Below are 18,509 nucleotides of genomic sequence, written 5' to 3' on the forward strand. Positions count from 1 at the left end.
TATGATGATTTTTGGAAATTAAAAATCGCACCGTAATCTTAAAGTTGGGAATATTAAGGAGGATAAGGAATATTCTAAAATATTTTGTTGCGGATGGATATCTTGAAAGATTTTAGAATTGGATAATGGAGTTTTATCTAAAGTGAATTATTTGGAAAATCTTAACAAAAAAATTCCAGTTTATCTTCAATCGCTGAGGGCGCGTTTGGTAACGATTCATTCCCTGAGCCGATTCGATAAGAATTGATTCTTTTTGATTCTCGTTCCCGGAACCGATTCCCGAGTAAAAACACGTGTTTGGTAACTGTTCAAAATTTTTTATTCGGAATAGAATTGCGTTTGGTACCGTATTAATTGATTCTTTCCAAATTAATTTCTTTTGATTTTTAAATAAATTTTAAATAATTTCTTTACTTTTTACTTTTTTTTTTTTTTTTTCATTTTTTCTTTTTCTTTTTTTTTCCCCTTTTTCCTATTCTTCTTCTTCTTCATTTGGCCGGCGACGCTCACCGGAGCGCCGCCCCTCGGCGAGGTCGGCCTTCGTCGGCCGAGCCTCGCCGGGCAAACCGGCGAGGCTCGCCCGGCCGCCGAGGCTCGGCCTCGCCCGGATCTGGCGAGGCCGAGCCTCGCCGGTGGCCGGCTGGCCTTGCCCGGCCTCGGCGAGCCCGGCTTGGCCACCGGCGGGCCGGGCGAGCCTCGCCGATGGCCGGCGAGCCTCACCGGCAGGCGGGCGAGGCTCGCCCAGCCACCGGTGAGGCTCGACCTCGCCCGATCTGGCGAGGCCGAGCCTCGCCCGCTGCCGGCGAGGCTCGCCCGGCCACCGGCGAGGCTTGCCCGGCCCGTCGGTGGCCGGGTCGGCCTCGCCGTCTTGGCGAGGCCGGCCACCGGCGAGGCCGGGCCTCGCCCCGGATCCGGCGAGGCCGAGCCTCGCCGGTGGCTGGGCTTGCCTCCGGCGAGCTCGCCGGACCTCGCCCGGCACCGGCGAGCCTCCGGCGATCTCGCCGGACCGGCGGCCGGCGGTGGACCGGCGACCGGCGGCGGCGGCGGGCGGCGGTAGGCGGCGGCGGACGGCGGCGGGCTATGGCGAATGGCAACCGAGATGATGAAAGAGAAGAACAAGGTTTTACCGTTTTGATTCTTTTTTCTGATTCTCGGACGAGAATCAAATGTTTTTTGATTCTCAAATCTTGTCCAAAATTGTTCCCGGGAACAAATTTGTTCCCGGGAACAAAAAATTTACCAAACGCGATTCTCGTCCCAAACTGATTCTGGGAACAAAAAATCAGAATCTGGCACTGTTGGGCAAGTTGCCAAACAGGCCCTGAGTCAGCATATAAAATCTTCAATGGTCGAGCGAGTCAGCTTGGAAGATTTTAATAGATGATTTCAATGGCCGAGTGAGTCAGCATAAACGATAATCTCGAAAGATGATCTTCAGCGATTGAGTTGTTATGCAAATCTTCGTAGGTTGAGCAGACTAAGTTTTCACTCTATAAATGGGGATGGCCTTCTCTTCGTCCGGGGGGGGCTTCTCTGGAGAAAAAAATTCAGAAAAGAAAAGAGAAAGAGAGAAAATTTTCCTGCAGAAAGTACACAAGTAAAAAGTAAAAGAGAGAAGTGAGTTTGAGGGGGAAAGCGGCCGAAACAGTAAAGGTTGATTTGACCTTTACTGTTCATCATCTTCTCCAAAGCACCTCCGCCCCACTCACCGCTCCTGCAACGCTGCACCCGCACTGGCCCGCGCCTCCTCTGCTGCTCGTGCCATATCTCCCCCCAGTCAGCACCGACGTCTAGCAGCACTACCGAAGTTCGACGACTCCCGCCGTTCGCCTCTGCCGTCTCCCCTGCAGCGCCTCCACCCACGACGCGTCTGTTCCGACGCCGCGCCCACACCACGACAACGCTGTTGCAACCACCGACCGCTGCACCCGCACCGGCCCGCGCCTCCTCTCGCTGCTCGTGTCGTATCTCCCCCGGGCGGCAAGACCGACGTCCAGCGGCACTACCGAAGTTCGACGCTACCCGCAGCGGTTGCCGGACCTCCTCGGCCTCCGTCCCCGCGCCGCTCGATCCGACTCATCCCTTTCTTGCTCTGTCCAAAACCAGGCAGACCCGCGCTGCTCGCTTCCCCGACGTCCCCGCCGACCCACGTTGCTCGCCACCCCGAAGCCAAGCAAACCCGCGTTGCTCACGCCCGCGATGCCCCTCACCGACGCCGCCGCGCCTCCTCCTCAGCCGCGACGCAGCCCCTACCGGATCGACGCCCGCACGCCGGTGCTCTATCCCCGCCATCGCCTCGCCCCACCGGACGCCGAGCCGACACCCCGTAGCGCCCCCGTTTGCGAAGCTACCTTCGATTCACCTCTTCGCCGATCGCTTGCTGCTGTTTTCCTCTCGTCGGAGCTCGACGATCATCCCCTCACGCCGGCGACTCCTCACCGGACCGGCCACCACGTGCTGCCTTGCTCGAAGAAAAGGAAAAACAACGAGAAAAAGCAAAATCAATTAGGTTGTTTTTATTTTTTCATTTATTTTACTTTATTTTGTTTACATTCTTTAGTTATTTACTTAATTGGATCCCAATGTTCACTTTATGAATCTTGTAGGCATTATCCACAAGAGTTATCCCTAAACTTATTGTAATTATTAATTTGACCCGTAAGATGTCGGGTTATTTTTTTTAATTACATTAATTTTTGGGGTTTGTTGATAGTTTTTAAGTACTGAATCAATATAATTATTAATTTGATCCATAAGAATTCGGATCAGTTTTTTAGTTATTTTGAACCCTTTGTCGTGATAATTAGGGTTAGGATAATCGTTAATTTAACTTGTGAGACAACAGGTTATTTTTTCGATTATTTTGATCATTTATTTGATTGCATATCTTGATTGTTTAGATTTACTGTTTAGTTGATAATTGCTTTTTTTTTGAAAACCACTAAAAAATCTAAAAAATATTTGAATTAGGATTCAATTTGTTTTTTTTGAAATATTCCTTATTATCTTGTATATCTAGAATATGGATTTTATTCTGAATTTAGGAAAAAAATGTAAGAAAAACAACAAAAAATGCATTCATTTAGGTTGTTAGTTTTATTTGAATTGCATATGAAATTTTAATTTCGAAATTAATATAAAAACTAAAAAATCATCATCCATATATCATGTTGAATTAAGGCATTCTTTGCACGTCATTGCATGTTAGGATTGCATGTTTATCAATTATAGGTAGATAATCTCTCCTAGATAAATTGCATGTTTTGTTAAGAAAATAAAATGTCCATGTCATATGGAATTAAGTCCATGAAATGCACGTCATTTTAGTGATTATTGTTAGGTTCATTTCTAATTAGAAATTGCCCGTCATTAGATTAGGTCATTTAATAAATGTCGCATGACATATAACTCGCATACTAAATTATATGCTGCATGTCATTTTAGTTTAAATAATTTTGTATGTCATTGCATCGCATTGCATGTCATTAAATTAGGTCATTTAGATTGCATTTAATTATTGCATTTCTTCATGTCATATAGTTTAGGTCATGCTGCCATGTCATATTAGATTATTAGCATGCATCGCATAATTTTCATTAAATAAAGTGAAAACAAAAATTGAAATTGCGTGTTAATTAGAAATCATATCTAGGGCTGCTGATGTGAATTCTGATTTAACAATGCAGATGCTTTTGTTGCTTCTAGGTATGTTTTGCAATATTAAATTGCTTTCTTGAGTGTTAAATTGGTGGTATGCACACATGTATAATCACCTCATATGTTAGGAAGTTAGATTAAAATCAATTCAATTGCCAAACATTTTTTTAAAATGAAATAAAAAGGTACCGAAGGGGCACTAGGATAGTCTAGTGTAACCAAGTCCCCGAACTCATAAATCTCTGGTTCGTAGGAGTAAAGTAAATCTCCCTTTACTTTACTTGGGTTTCTAATCGACCCACCAAAAATAGATTAGTGGCGACTCCTGATTAAAAATCATTTGCATGTTAAGAATTTAAACCTAAGTCGCGATTTGGTATGGGCTTGGGAGAGCCTGAATTAAGTTTAGGCTTAACAATCCATTAACCTAGTTTTAGGTGGTGAACCCGCGAAAATTAGGTCGCGACAAGTAGGCTTAGAACCAAGCCGTTGTTGTTGAAGCCGCGGCTCAAGCCGCTGTCACCACTGCCGCCCTTGCTGTTGCATCTACCACCGTACCTGTTGGAGGTCCGCCAAGAGTTGTGGTCACTGAAAAACCAATCCACAAGCTGGTGGAGCAATTCTTGAAATTACACCCACCTTAGTTCACCGGGACAGAAGATCTGGAAGCTTCTGCCTTATGGGTTTAGAAACTCAAGAAAGCGTTTGCATTACTGATGTGCAACGAGACGGAGAAAGTAGTTTTAGCAACTTATCAGTTGGAGGGAGTTGCGAACACTTGGTGGATGACTACTCGAGAAACGATATTTCCAGAAGGCGCTGTTCAGGAGTGGAACATTTTCCTTGAAGTCTTCAATGATAAGTATTTCTCTGAGACCGCCAGGGAGGTGAAGATGGCTGAATTTCAACACCTTCGCCAAGGTTCCTTAACTGTTGATGAGTATGAGGCGAAGTTCACTGAACTTTCACGATATGCCCCTGAGCCAATTGAGAACCTTGTAAACCGAGCAAGAAGGTTTAGGGATGGATTTAGACCGGACATGAGAAGCACCTTAGTCCTTTTGGATCTGAAGACTTACAACGATCTATATCGAAGAGCCTAGAAAATTGAGAAGGATCTGAACGAGAAAGCTGCCTCATCTAGATTGAGGTTTAGCTCTCATTGAGAAAGTATTCGCCAGGGAAAAAGACCCATGCCTGGAGGTAAATCCCATTCTCCACCCTTCAAGAGGAGTGGATTTAGTAGGCTGATGCCCAATAGGATTGATACATGTCGCTCGTGTGGAAGGTGACATGGGTCGGCTCCATGCCCCGCCAGGTCAAGAGCATGTTTCGAATGTGGCCAATAAGGTCACATTGCAAGAAATATTCCGAGGAAGCAAAGAGGGCAACCTCAGTTACCACCGCCGTCACCGATAAAATAGACAAGAGGGTATGCCCCTCAGAACGTGCCATAGGGAGGATAGCTGAGACCTCTAGTCCAAGGCACAATTTATGCTATCACACAAGGTCAGGCAGAAGTTGCGCCTAACGTGATCACAGGTATGGTATTGTTCAATGACCAACTGGCTTATGCTTTGTTTGACTCGGGAGCAACCCATTCCTTTATTGCCGAACAGCATGTTAAGTTGTTAGGGTTGAGTCCTGTATTGCTGGAGTCGGTAGTTTGCATATCTACACCGTCGAAGGATAAAGTGATTGCTGCTTTGAATCGTTCTGGTTACAAGTTAGCAATTGGTGAGCGAAAGGGGAAAATAGACTTATTAGTCCTAACAATGTATGACTTTGATTTGGTAATCGGCATGGACTAACTCACCAAGCAACGGGCTATAATGGATTGCTATTGTGAAGTGATTTAGTTTGACCCGTTAGGGGGTAAGAGCTTCGAGTTTGTCGGGAATCGAGGAGGACCCTCGATTGTCATGATCTCGTCGCAAGAGACAACTTGTCTATTAGATGAGGGTTGTCAAGGTTACCTGGCAACTGTCGTGGATACGACAGTTGTGGAGCTGAAGATGGAAGACATAGTTGTGGTACGAGAATTTCCAGATGTCTTTCCAAAAGAATTGCCAGGTCTACCACCATAAAGAGAGATAGAGTTTGTGATTGAACTAGCACCCGGGACAAAGCCAATCTCTAAAGCTACTTATCGAATGGCATTATTTGAATTGAAGGAATTGAAGGTGCAGATGCAAGAGTTACTGGATAAAGGATTTATTCGACCCAGTGCATCACCTTATGAAGCATCAGTTCTGTTTGTAAAGAAAAAAGATGGTTCGTTGCGCCTGTGCATCGACTATCCACTGCCAATGATTGATGAGTTTTTTGATCAACTTCAAGGAGCGTCAATTTTCTCAAAGATCGACCTAAGGACGAGATATCATCATCTAAGGATTAGGAAGGAGGACTTTCCTAAGTTAGCATTTCGTACTCGATATGGTCACTATGAGTTCACAGTGATGTCATTTGGGTTGACAAATGCTTCAATTGCTTTCATGGATTTAATGAACAGGGTATTCAAGGAGTACCTAAATTAGTTTGTGATCGTGTTCATCAATGATATTCTAGTTTATTCAAGAAGTGATGAAGAGCATGAGTCATTTGAGACTAGTATTGTAGACACTAAGAGTTCATCAATTATACGCTAAGTTTAGCAAGTGCGAGTTTTGGTTAACTCGTGTTGCTTTCTTAGGGCATGTGATTTCAAGTGAAGGAATTTCAGTGGACCTGAACAAGATTGAAGTTGTGATCAACTGGCCAAGACCGATTATAGTGACAGAAATAAAAAACTTTCTAGGTTTAGCAAGGTATTACAGACGGTTTGTGGAAGGATTCTCATCGTTAGCATCGCCTCTGACAAAGCTCTTGAAGAATGAAGAGAAGTTCGTGTGGGATAGACAAGTGCAAAGATATTTTCCAAGAGCTTAAGGAAAAGCTGACTACTGCACCTGTGCTGACGATTCCATCTGATCCTAGAGGATTCGAGATCTACAGTGATGCGTCATTTAAAGGATTGGGTTGTGTGCTGATGCAACATGGTAGGGTTGTTTTCTACGTTTCTCGCCAGTTGAGACCTCATGAACAGAATTATTTGACACATGACTTAGAACTCGCAGCGATTATCATTGTGTTGAAGATTTGGAAACACTACTTGTACGAAGAAAAGTTTCAGATCTTCACGGATTCTATCTAATTTAAACTAGGGATTAAGTAATATTAAATCCTAATTTAAACTAAGACATTATCTAAATCTAAAATGCAATTTATCTAAAAAGATGATCTAAATTTAAAATGAAACATGCAATTATAATCTAATATGTACAATGATTTCTTTTGTGTTTTTCTTTATGAAATTCGAAATTAAAACTAACACATAATTAAACATGCAATTCAAATAAATAAAAAAATTAACAACCTAAATGAATGCACTTTTTTTGTTTCCTTTTTCATGATTGAAAATAAAGCCCATATTCTAAACATGCAAAGATAATTAAAAACAAATCTAAACCTAGTTCAATTTTTTTGGATTTCCTTTTCCTTTTACAAAAATAAATCTGACTAAAACACCACGACATCAAATCAAGCAAGATAATGTTGATATCTAAAAATTGGCGAACCATATCTCGCGCATGAGATCGGGTTGACCAATTTTAAAAATAAATCGCGAATCAAATTTCGGGCTTGAGATTGGATTGTCAATTTTTGCAAGGGATTGCGAATCGGATTTCGAGCGCGAAAATCGAACTGTCAATCCCACCTGCCTCAACAAAGCAAGTGTCTCGCTCCATCAAATCAACACAATATCATGTTGGAAAAATATGGCTTAGAATTAGGTAGAGCAATGAAGTCGGATATTTAGAGTAATCAAGTTGAATTTTAAGGCGTGCTATCACTTTTTTTAAGGATTTATTTGCCCCACAAAGTTGCTAATAGTCACCGACAAATTTCCTCCAGGATACAACAAAGTTTCAAATAAGAATACTAGATAGTAATTCTAGTATTTCTCCATGGCCTCTCATGGGAAACAATTGGAAACAATGGCTTTAGTTTCTTTAGAAAGAAAACAAAAAAAATGAAAGAAGATTTATGTTTGATCTCAAAACAAACATACTTATCTTTGTCTTTTGAATACAGGCAACCCTTCAAAAGTTGCAAAAGAACAAATGCAACTTTTCGTGAACAAATACGTCTTTTACGTTGAAAAAACATAAAAATTCGAAATTAAATAAATAATAAATAAAAATAATCGTAACTTTTCGTGAACAATCGCACTGTTTCAATAGGACTTTATAATTATTTTTATAGAAATAAATCCGAATTTTCAATAAATAAAAATAATGATCGTTGGTTAGTGCCAAATCTCGTCCACATTACAGTCACATCTTTTCGATGTGGGACAAGGCACCTTTTCATTTGTTTTATAAACAAACTACCAACACATCTTGATCGCAATTCTAGAAAACCGCAACGAAACATTGGAGTCAAAAAATCCCGCAAAGTTCGGCGCACTTACACCGGAGTGAATGAGCTTGATTCCGCAGAGCAGGGTGGAGACGTAGGAGTCCTCCTCGGTCATACTGGCCTCGTAAGGCCATATCCGGTAGTGCAGCCAGGTCACCAGATCGACGTCGTCGGCTATCCTGCACGCCAGCTGCTGAGACGTGTGCACGTGCGTGTTGACAAAGCCTGGTTCACTAATGAATCGGAGTCAGAACTGCTTTCTGAGTACCGAATTGAAAGTACGCAGAGGGAGAGGACTTGGGAGTAGAATTTGGCCGCGGAGGTCCGGCGACGCCGCGGGACCAGCAGAGGAGGTCGGGCAAGTGGCCGATGGCCTTGATCCTGTCGCGCTCGATGATGACGGCACAGTCGCCGTAGACGAGGCTCTCGGAGTCCATGGTGACGACGGTGGCGTTGTGGAGGAGCAGGATCGGGCAAGCCTCCGGGAGCTTCCATGTTCAATTGTCGGTCTGGAGCTTTGAGGTCGCTTTTGCTGTGCTGAGCAGCCAGAAGAGGGAGCACGACACTGCCTAGTGCTGGATTGGATATTTTTAAGTTGAAAAAGCAGACCGCGCTCGCTGTCGTCGCACGACTCAGCTTTTCATGTAGAAATCGAAACTCGACCCACAAAAAATAAAAATAAAAAGAGAGAGAAATGATAATGTGATTGCCTTTAATCTATTACAAAAATAATAATTTATACTATATCACAAAGAATTAAATAATAAATAAATATAAATTATTATAAGACTTACTTCTTTAAAGATTTGTGACTTATAATAAGTTATTATTAACCGTTATGCTAACAAAGCCCTAAAAAACAGACGTATTTATCATTTTCTAAGAAATTAATGAACCATCATTTCTCTTTATTGAGAAGCTTTGCTAGTAGCTGGTTGTGAGTCATAAATTCTTGAAGAAATTGACCCTATAAGAATTTCTAATTATTTATTATTTATTTTTTTGTCCAAAATATAGTGCCATTTGCATAGTAAATTAAAGACCATCATGTAATTCTTTCTTTTTCCGAAATTATAATCTTAAAGAGCAATGGAACAAAATGTGCACTTTTTTTTTAATTCCATTTAAATGGACCTCAGCGGTTTCAATTGGTGGAAGGGTCATAACAATTGCCACAAACCAAAAATCTCCTTTCATTGCCTTTTTCAAATGCTATAGTTCGGAAACTCACTTGAGTCGAGAATTCTTAGTGTTTGCACTTTGAAATTCCATATAACTAACAGCATCAAATGAAGCTCGACCTATGAAATATCTTACATAGACTAATTAGGAGTTAGGGCACAAACACGAGCTGGATCCCATAATAAGGACAACCAAAACTTGCAATTGTTTTGAAGCTTGATGGTGCGTAGAGCCAAATTTTTTAAAGAATTTATAGCTCCAATAAGTTATTATTTTTATAATAACAAAAAAAAAATGTTATGCTAGCAAAGCCCTGAAAAAGAGGTGTTTCTTGTTTTCTAAAAAATTAATGACAATTTTTTCATCGCCATCATTTCTCTTTACCAAGAAGCTTTGCTAGTACCTGGTTGTAAGCCATAAATTCTTAAAGAAATTGATCCCCCAATAATTTTAATTAATGTTGACACTTAAATTTTAGCTTCACATTTAGTCATTTATTGCATAAGAAAATTATGGATCCAAACTAATCTCTAAAAATATAAATATCAATTTTTACTTTGCATGTTTAGTTCTTGTAAAGCATGTCCGCATCCAATAAATTTCATATGAGCTAGCATTAATATGCTTGAACTCAAGAAGCCATGAACATGCTCCAAGTTGGCACACGGATTAACAAATCCTCAGAACGTGCTCGATTATCAATTTGCGCACATGAGAATCTGAAACTTGAGGGTCACGATTTCCCTAAAGATGAGGGAAGCCAATCAATTAGAGAAATCTTCTCTTCAGTAAATCTTCCCTCTAGTAAATTTTGGCCAGATAAGTGGAGATCTTTTTCCAAGAATACCGGAATGCACAAGAGGAAACAAATATGTTGGCTGAAAAATCACGGGAATTTTGTCAGACCGTAAGTTGAGGGAAATGAATTAGAAAAAGGAAAAGATCGACAGAATTTTCATGGAATATTCTCCACGGCTTTGGCCAAGATATCCCGCGTCCAAAAGCTCAACCCCACCAGGTCTCACGAATCATCTTTCGCATAATAAGAGGAGTCGATCTTGGCAAATCATCAGAAAAGCAATCTCACTTTTTTAGCTACTGATCATGGAAAGATCCGGAGCTCGGAGTGACGAGGACGGACTGAATCCTCATTCCTTCATAGACACCTCCGGATTGCTTGGGATTCTTTCTGAAAAATTGAAATTATGAGGAGAATCAATGGGATTTGTCCATCAACATGGAAAGAATGGACTCTCACTCGAATACAGGGCGTTCAAGCGCAAGGTATATGAAAAGATTGAGCGGGGAGGAAATTAAAGGAAAGAATAAGAAAATAATTCTTCTTGTGAAATCGTAAATGATAGTGAGTGAATCTGGATACGTTCGAGGCAATATCAGTGAATCAGAAAAGGAAAAGATTGTGAAAGAAGGTGAGGGACGCGTACTTGAGAGATTTACGGTGACAAATCAGGGCTAAGATTTGGCAATCCCCACGATCAAAGGAGCACGGGTTCTGACTTTCCAATGCTGATGTGGAGAGATTGATTTTGTGGTTACGCTACCTACTAGTCCTCCACTTGTCATGCGAGCACTATACATTTAATACGCAGATTCTCTCTCTCTCTCTCTCGTGCTTAGTGGGATGCAACATTGTGTGTGTGTATATAAAGCCGAGCCATCCCTTGCATGATTTTCATCGAAAGTTATGGCCTTCTTTGATCACCACCATTTCTGGACCTTGACTTTCGGTATCCTAGGTAAAGAAGGAAGAAACCAGAAGCTGTTCGCCCTTCATCTCCATTTGCTTCTTCTTCTTCGCAATAATGCTGCTTGCTTGCGCCATTTCCTTTCATCCCGCTTTCCTCCATCCATCTTCATATGGTCTACATGCATTTATTTTTTCCGTTTGATGAATTGTTCATATTTAGTACCTTTAGCATGATGGTTAGCAGGTCATTCTCTTCTTTTCTTCTTCTTTTCGTTTGGCAACTCTTTCTTCCAAAACTTCATTCTTTCTCTTTCTATCAATTGCAAAACACACGTAAAGCAACACCAAAAATCACAAAGAAAATGAGAAAATTTTTCCCGGTCACTAATCTTGACACCACTCTTCACATAGAGTATTTCTCTCTTTTGATGATACAAACCCTGCTCAAAATCAAACCTCTGGCAACCCTTTCAGTCTCTTGGACTTTGCCAACTTTTTCACAACCCTTTTGGCCATTTCCTCCAACGATTTTTGTTTTCAATCTAACACACTTTTAGAATTAGCTTTGAATGCTAAAGCCGGTATCCTAGCGTCTGTCGTAAACTTATGGGTCCGTCTTGAAGTTGTGGCAACTAATGTGGGATTTATATTGTCTCGAGTCGGTTTGCATTTTGTGGGAATTCATTCTTTTCATCTTTTGGCTATATCGTGTGTATATAAAGGTTATACAATGACATGTAACATGATTTAGTTTGAGTTCTGTTCAACCACACCGTATGTGCTCAGCACTTAGATTAGTAATTGACTGAGTTGTTTTTCTTCTTCTTTAATTTTAACCCTAGCAAAAAGAGCATTTTCATTTGCACCGTGCTTGCGCAAAATAATCTAACATTTGTGCTTTTCCTCTGCATTCGATGATAGGAAACATTGTCGTTCTTCGTCTTCTTGGCTCCAGTGTAAGTAATCATGTTTTTTTTTTTGAAGAGATAGTCTTTTTTTATTTGATCCTGATACAATAACTACTGCTTTTTCTTTTCTCTTGTTGTAGGCCGACATTTTACAGAATCTACAGGAACAAATCGACCGAGGAATTCCAATCAATATCATATTTAGTCGCTCTATTCAGCTCCATGCCTAGCTTTACTACGCATTCCTCAATGGACACTCCTTCCTTCTCATCACCATTAATTCCTTCGGATGCGTCCTAGAGATTGTGTAAATCGCCATCTACATTGCTTATGCGTCGAGAGCTGCTAGGGTACGTATTGATCATTAGACGATACAACGCTCTTATTTTATGTGATCAGAATATGAGCGTTGTATTGTCTAATGATCAATACGTACCTTGGCATCTCTCGGCACATAAATCATGTAGATGGCGATGTACACCATCTCTATGACGCATCCAAAGGAGTTAATGGTGATGAGAAGGATGGAGTGTCCTTTGAGGTATGCATAGTAAAGCCAGAGCACGGAGCTGAATAGAGGGACCAAAGACGGTATCAATCGGAATTCCTTGATCGATTTGTTCTTGTAGATTCTGTAAAATGTTGGCCTGCAATAGGAGAAGAGAAAAAGAATCAGTATTTATTGTGTTGGGATAAAATAAAATAAGACTCTCTTCATCCTAGTGATGGAAAAGAACTTTAAAGAAAAACATGATTACTTACGCTGGAGCCAAGAAGACGAAGAATGCGCCCCCGGGCGAGAGTGGTGATTGGTGCGCGAAGCATTGTTACGTTACTCCCCCACCGCAAAGCTGTCCCCCGCGTAATGCTTCGTTCACGTGACTTCTCCGAATTTTACATTTTCGTTCCTTGCAGACTCCCCCCCGCACTCAAAAACCCTAAATCATTACCCCTCCCCGCCCCCTCCCCGCGTAATGCTTCGTTCATGTAACTTCTCCGAAATTTTAGGAACTCTAGAGGTTTCGTGCGTGCGCGTTCATGGCATCTCCCCGCTCTGGCTTTTTTGTTCTTGAAGCCTTGTGCACGTGTGCCTTGCGGTTGCGCGAGGCATGTTAGGACAAGAAGGGTGATGACCATGTACAGAACAAACTTGCATCATTTGCAATGTCCCTGTGATGAGCAAAGGAGCAAAAACATTCGAAACCAAAGGGAGTTGCACTACCAACCGCGCGGCAATTCAGTAGATCAGATGCTGCTTAAAACTAGAGTTGGAATATGCAGCCAAATCCTGCTCGGAATAGACTTACAAGATTCAGCACAAGCATTACAAGACAATCTCCCTCTTCCTTTGGATACTCTTATCTATAATGCTGTTCTAGCAAAGATGTACACCCAACTCCCTCTTCCTCCAAATTTCAGGAAAGTATAAACAGAGAATGGAGAGATTAGAGCCGAAAAGAGCCGAGTTAGAGTAGCAGGGACCAAGTCCTCCTAATTCAACCACAATCTCTCCGCTCATTTCCCTTCGACAAAATGGAATATGCACAACACGACGTGAAAGGAATGAAAGCGTGCAAGTCAGTTATGTGCAGGCTTTGATGTCCTGGTTTTTTTTCGTAGATGTTGATGATGTTGAAGAAGATATAGTTGATGACTTATCGAGCCCTCTCGAACTTTATCCTAATTTTCCACTATCAAATGATGGATTTGATCAGCCATCTTCATGTTCGGGGCGACTTACTGTAGCGGTTTCTATGATGAAGAGTTTTGAAGTCCATTCTTTGTCAACCCCTCTCGAGTTGTCAGTCTCTGCAACAAGGTTTTCAAGAAGCGAGAGTCTTGGTTGGTGATTCCAGTGCTTCTTGTGGAAGAGCCTATTCTTCCCTGTTATTGTTATATTTTAGCTGATCGTTATGACTTATGCCTTCTTGTTCTTCCTCAGGCAAAAGCTTGCAGTGCTCATCTGGCAGCTTTCAACCATCAGAACTCCTCTCCTTTGCGAAATCTCAGGTAATACATTCCTTCTGATCGTGTCCTAGTTACTAATACGATCAGTTAGTCAAGGAAAACTTGACAATTCGATGTTTGTGCTCGGAAAATCTCGATTTCTTTCCTTAGCTTCAAGATACAATGGAATAATATTTTTGCCATGAATAACGAACATATGCACGTGGACTATATCCTGGGAGACAACCCAGAGCCATGAGCTACATGGTTGGGTACGGGAACAACTACCCAAGGCAGGTCCATCACTGGGCGACTTCCATCGTGTCCATCAAGGAGGATTCGTCCTTTGTCAGCTGCTGAGGTGGTTATGCCGCCTGGTTTAGCTGGAAACCAAGCGAACCCAATCTCCTCACTAGTGCTATCATCGGTGGCCCCGATACATATGATAACGCTCCACTCCTCGGCATATTAGCCTGGTTGAGTGGTGGTCACGGCGGTTACAGTCAACTCCTTCCAAGTATTTGATCTTTGAAATGTGTTGTTATTTCAGACAAAAGCAATGTCTTGACATATTTCGGCATCTGATGGATGGGTTTCTATTAAATGCAGTGGTTGTTCCTGTGCCGAAAGCAGCCATGGCCAAGCCAAGTCTAGCTCCTGGTACAATTTCCTCCGCCTTCCCTTTTTTCTTTGATTAATTCTGTGATTCCATTACCTCACTCATCTGCTTTTGCCCTTTTGATTGCAGTAACAGCTTCCAACAAGCTGTCCATCGAGCAGAAGCTAATGGCTTCATGGACTGCCAAGAGGAGAACTTACCGCAGATGCTAAACAGTGGTGACCAACAAATCGGACAAGATGCTGAAATATGTCAACCTGTCGATCTCCAAGCTCTACGGTCCTCTGTGGGGACTAACCAAGTCCAACGACTCGGATGTGTTCCCTTCCTGGATCTAATCCTTACCTTCAGGGAAGAGCCTCGGGTTTGTGTACATCCATACTTTGCCTCTAGTGGACATCTCCATTCTCAAGCTACACTTTGGCATAGGAAGATACTCCAGCTTCATATGTAATTGCACAGTTTTTCTGGGTTTCAGGGATGTAAAGGATTGTGCAGCAATACCTATTGGATACGGCCTTGGAAAGTTCTCGTTTTTTTTCTTTTCAAAAATTTTCATCTTCGCTTCATGATGTCGGAACCTGCTTCCAAGCTTAATAAGGGTAAAGATCGGAGGACGAAAGGAGTGAAGAGACATTATAAAACGAGTGCTATCCTCTTTCCCCTCAACTTCGCTGGTTAAAAGAGAAAGAGTTTGAGATGTGTCGCAGCAAAGATGGTTTGCTGAGAAGTGAGAAAAGAAAGGGCTTCCTTAGAGTTCGTGGGGTCCCTTTTGTTTCTTGAATTTTGTCCTTGATGGTGTTGTTAAAAAGGTTTGCAACAATTTCTGTGTTTGTTAGTGTTAAAATTTTTGGATGTGTGCGCTGCGGAAGCATGGTTTTGGTATTGGTTATAGTTTTTGATTAGTGATGTGTGCAAGTGTATGGTATTTTTTTGTAGAGGATGGACAAGGGATAAGATATGATAATTGATGGATAAAGAACATAGGATATAATTGATCAAATTGATGAAAATGGATAGTACAAGATATTTTGATATAATGGAGGAGTATTTCATAACATAGAAACCATCTTAACTCTACTCCTCCACACTCGGTGGAGGTCTAAACCTCACACCTCAAATGATGAACTACAAGCCTATTTATAGGCGTAAGTCACCGTCTTGGAAGATTCTAGACTTCTCTTAAATGCTAGACTTCTCTAGACTTCTCTTACATTTTGGAAATTTTCAGCCACAATTTTTTAACCATCCAAAACTTCATCTAGAGAATTTTAGATTGTAGTTTAGCAACTCTAGGAAATTCTAGAAAATGGATCACCATTTCCAATAGTTAGGATATAGCCTTCTACAAAACAGTTGTATCTATTCGGTTTTTGAAGAATTTAAGGTATAAAAGTAGACTTTTGCTCATTTGGAGAGCTCTTCCCATGTTGACTTTGTTCATGACTTTCATGCACTCTTTACTTTCTTTTTTCATTATGCACGCAGAGGATCTGTATATCGGATAGTAAGGTAAGCTCTACACAATCTATTTTCATTATCTTTTGTAGTTGGGAACCACTCGTACCTCGACCTCAACATTCTCAAGTTCACCAATTGAACAAGTCTAGCATACCATCGCAAAGCAGTAAGCTCAAGTGGACTCCACCTAATGGATGGATATAGAGTATCTATCACAAGTAGAGATTAATACAACGTTGATGTTGCAATTGTCAATCTTGGGAAAAAAAGTTCATCATTTGAGGCATAAACGATAAACACCACGAAGCAATGACATGGAGGATTTGGCATTTTAATACCAACTAGAAGTCCGTACAATAGATTATACAAGATGAACATTGATTAGCCCAACTCTGGCCATAAAGAAACATTCTCAGTTGCACAATACCTATTTACATTTTACTAGTTTGGTTTCTTCAACTCGACCATAATCACATTAATATTGTCTTGGCTATCTCGAGCCATGGCCAGTTTGGCTAGCACTGTAGCCACCTCGACGACATTACTTCCTCTCAGCTCCTCAGGGAACCTCCTCTTTATATATCTATCAAGGCACCTCCTCACAACTTGGCAGGCAGCCTCATCAGAGAGCGCATCCCATAACCCATCGCTTGCTATCACGAGGAAGTCATCCAACTCTGTTTTCTTGCTTACCGTGTCCTCTGGTTCAGCCATCACGTATTGCTTTAAACAATAATCTCCTGCAGCAAGTAAATGCCGCTATCAAATATAGACACCACACAATGGCACACGTACAAGAGAAAAAGCCAGTCTCCAGCTAAAACTTCTGCATGAGAGGTGTCGGTTATTGATCCCTATTTGTAATTTGCCCTAAACCTTGTCTCCAGTACATGTCGAAAGGCTGAAGTTACCAATTCTAAGGTGCACTCAAACAACTTGTTAACAAACTAGAATCTTAGTGATTCAATATGTTCCCTTCAAGCACAGAGGTTCAGCACCACAATAGTACTAATGCTAACCATAAATTCGACTTACTCAGCACTTGCTGAAGTAACCAATGCAATTGGAAACCGACATTCCATGCATAAAAGCATCGAATAAAGTCCATCATTAGCGCCATTTGATTGATAAAGTTCCACATACCCATTGACCTCAATGTAGCAAGCACACCTAGGCCACGGGATCCATTCCAATCTATGACCCTTCCTCCAGCTGCTTCCACTCTCCTTCTCAGCAAGCCTGTTAGGTTATTCAGGGGAGTCAATAAGCCATTTTAATCGAAATCCAAGAGATTTAACTCAAGATATGATGCATGATAGGACATAACTGTTTTCACTTTAGCTCAAGTAAGTTAGTCTACTACTGATCTAGCATTGGCAACTAATCGAGTATCTACCGTGACAAATGCTATAAAGATGTTGCTCAAGAAAATCTTGCCACCTTTCAAACTGTACCATTTCAATATGAAGATGACTTTACTCGCTTTCACTGGCTGAAGACCTTGTTACTGTTTCAATATTAGAAAATAGACATGTCATCAAAGAAGAGATGTTATAAAAGTATTGGCAAGAGCTTTTTGCATTCATTTATCAACCTGGTAACATGCCATATTGCAACGGGGTGCCGCTAGCTATTGCTCGTTTGTCGCGACTTGAAGTGATTTCAGCAGTGTTCAATCGAAGAATTGCAGAATGAACAAAGCGTGGCTAACCACAAAAGATCACAGGGACGAATTCTAGTTCACTGATTAAACCAACAGGGCAAGATGGGCTTCAGCCTGTCTACATAACTATGAACAAAAAACAAAGAATGGCAGAGTGTAGTAAGTTCCCCTAATCATAGGATGTCAACCATGCAAAGCATGACCCCAAAGTCAACCTATTCTTAATCAGACATTCTAGGAATATCTTGCACATGCTTTCATATAAAAGCAACACCATAAGATAAATTAAGCACCTTTGAAAGAACACAAAGTGAACTTTGACCTTGATACACATCTTTGAGGCTAACAACCTTTCATTTCTCAACTTATGAACCTAGTCTACGTTACGTCCCTTGCAAAGTCTCTTCTAATTAGGGTACTTGAATTAACGTAGAGGTTCACATGTCTTAAGTATTGCTTGAAGAAATGCGGGCGAGATTATTTCTTTCTCATTTTGCATGGTTCTTGACTTGTAAACCCGGAAATGACTGCGGAGTTGTTCTTTCAATAGCCTTGACTCAAAGAGTCCATTAGTTAAGCCATTGACCAAGCTCACGTTACGGTCCCTGTTAAAGATCCCTCAGATTGGTAAGGTCGTACCACTTGCAAGAATACTCAGACCCGTGTCGATATGGTGAGATGGAGTGATTCTCATAGCCCTTCTAAATGAGAGTAAGTGAAAGTTCTTTCTAATTGAAAGTCTCTCATTTAGTATTCTTAGGAAATCCATGTCATGAGTGAAAATTGTCATGAATAATAATTTTCTACAGTTGAAATATGGGTGATGCAAAGGTCATTATGCATGAATCTTGATTGAATTGATAAAAATTTCAGTGGATTTTGAAGTGTGTATTCCAGAATAGC

General features: G+C 41.4%; 1 protein-coding gene, 2 long non-coding RNA genes and 1 pseudogene across 3 annotated transcripts; 2 read left to right on the forward strand and 2 right to left on the reverse strand.

Annotated features, from left to right (window-relative positions):
- Positions 1 to 4,373: 4,373 nt before the first annotated feature.
- LOC104417730 lies at positions 4,374 to 4,760 on the forward strand. The gene has a single exon (XM_010028954.2). It carries the CDS (start codon positions 4,374 to 4,376, stop codon positions 4,758 to 4,760), a length of 387 nt encoding a protein of 128 aa, XP_010027256.2.
- A 3,326-nt stretch (positions 4,761 to 8,086) lies between these two features.
- Positions 8,087 to 12,400, reverse strand: LOC120287449 (annotated as a pseudogene).
- A 1,992-nt stretch (positions 12,401 to 14,392) lies between these two features.
- Positions 14,393 to 15,003, forward strand: LOC120286781. Its single transcript, XR_005545496.1, has 2 exons — positions 14,393 to 14,523; positions 14,612 to 15,003. It is a non-coding gene; the product is annotated as an uncharacterized LOC120286781 (long non-coding RNA).
- Positions 15,004 to 16,642: 1,639 nt separating this feature from the next.
- Positions 16,643 to 17,728, reverse strand: LOC104415638. Its single transcript, XR_005545497.1, has 3 exons — positions 17,655 to 17,728; positions 17,398 to 17,450; positions 16,643 to 16,683 (listed from the first exon to the last, which is right to left on the reverse strand). It is a non-coding gene; the product is annotated as an uncharacterized LOC104415638 (long non-coding RNA).
- Positions 17,729 to 18,509: the final 781 nt, after the last annotated feature.

This window comes from Eucalyptus grandis, chromosome 8 (assembly GCF_016545825.1).
Source record: "Eucalyptus grandis isolate ANBG69807.140 chromosome 8, ASM1654582v1, whole genome shotgun sequence".
In the NCBI taxonomy this organism is placed as follows: domain Eukaryota; kingdom Viridiplantae; phylum Streptophyta; class Magnoliopsida; order Myrtales; family Myrtaceae; genus Eucalyptus; species Eucalyptus grandis.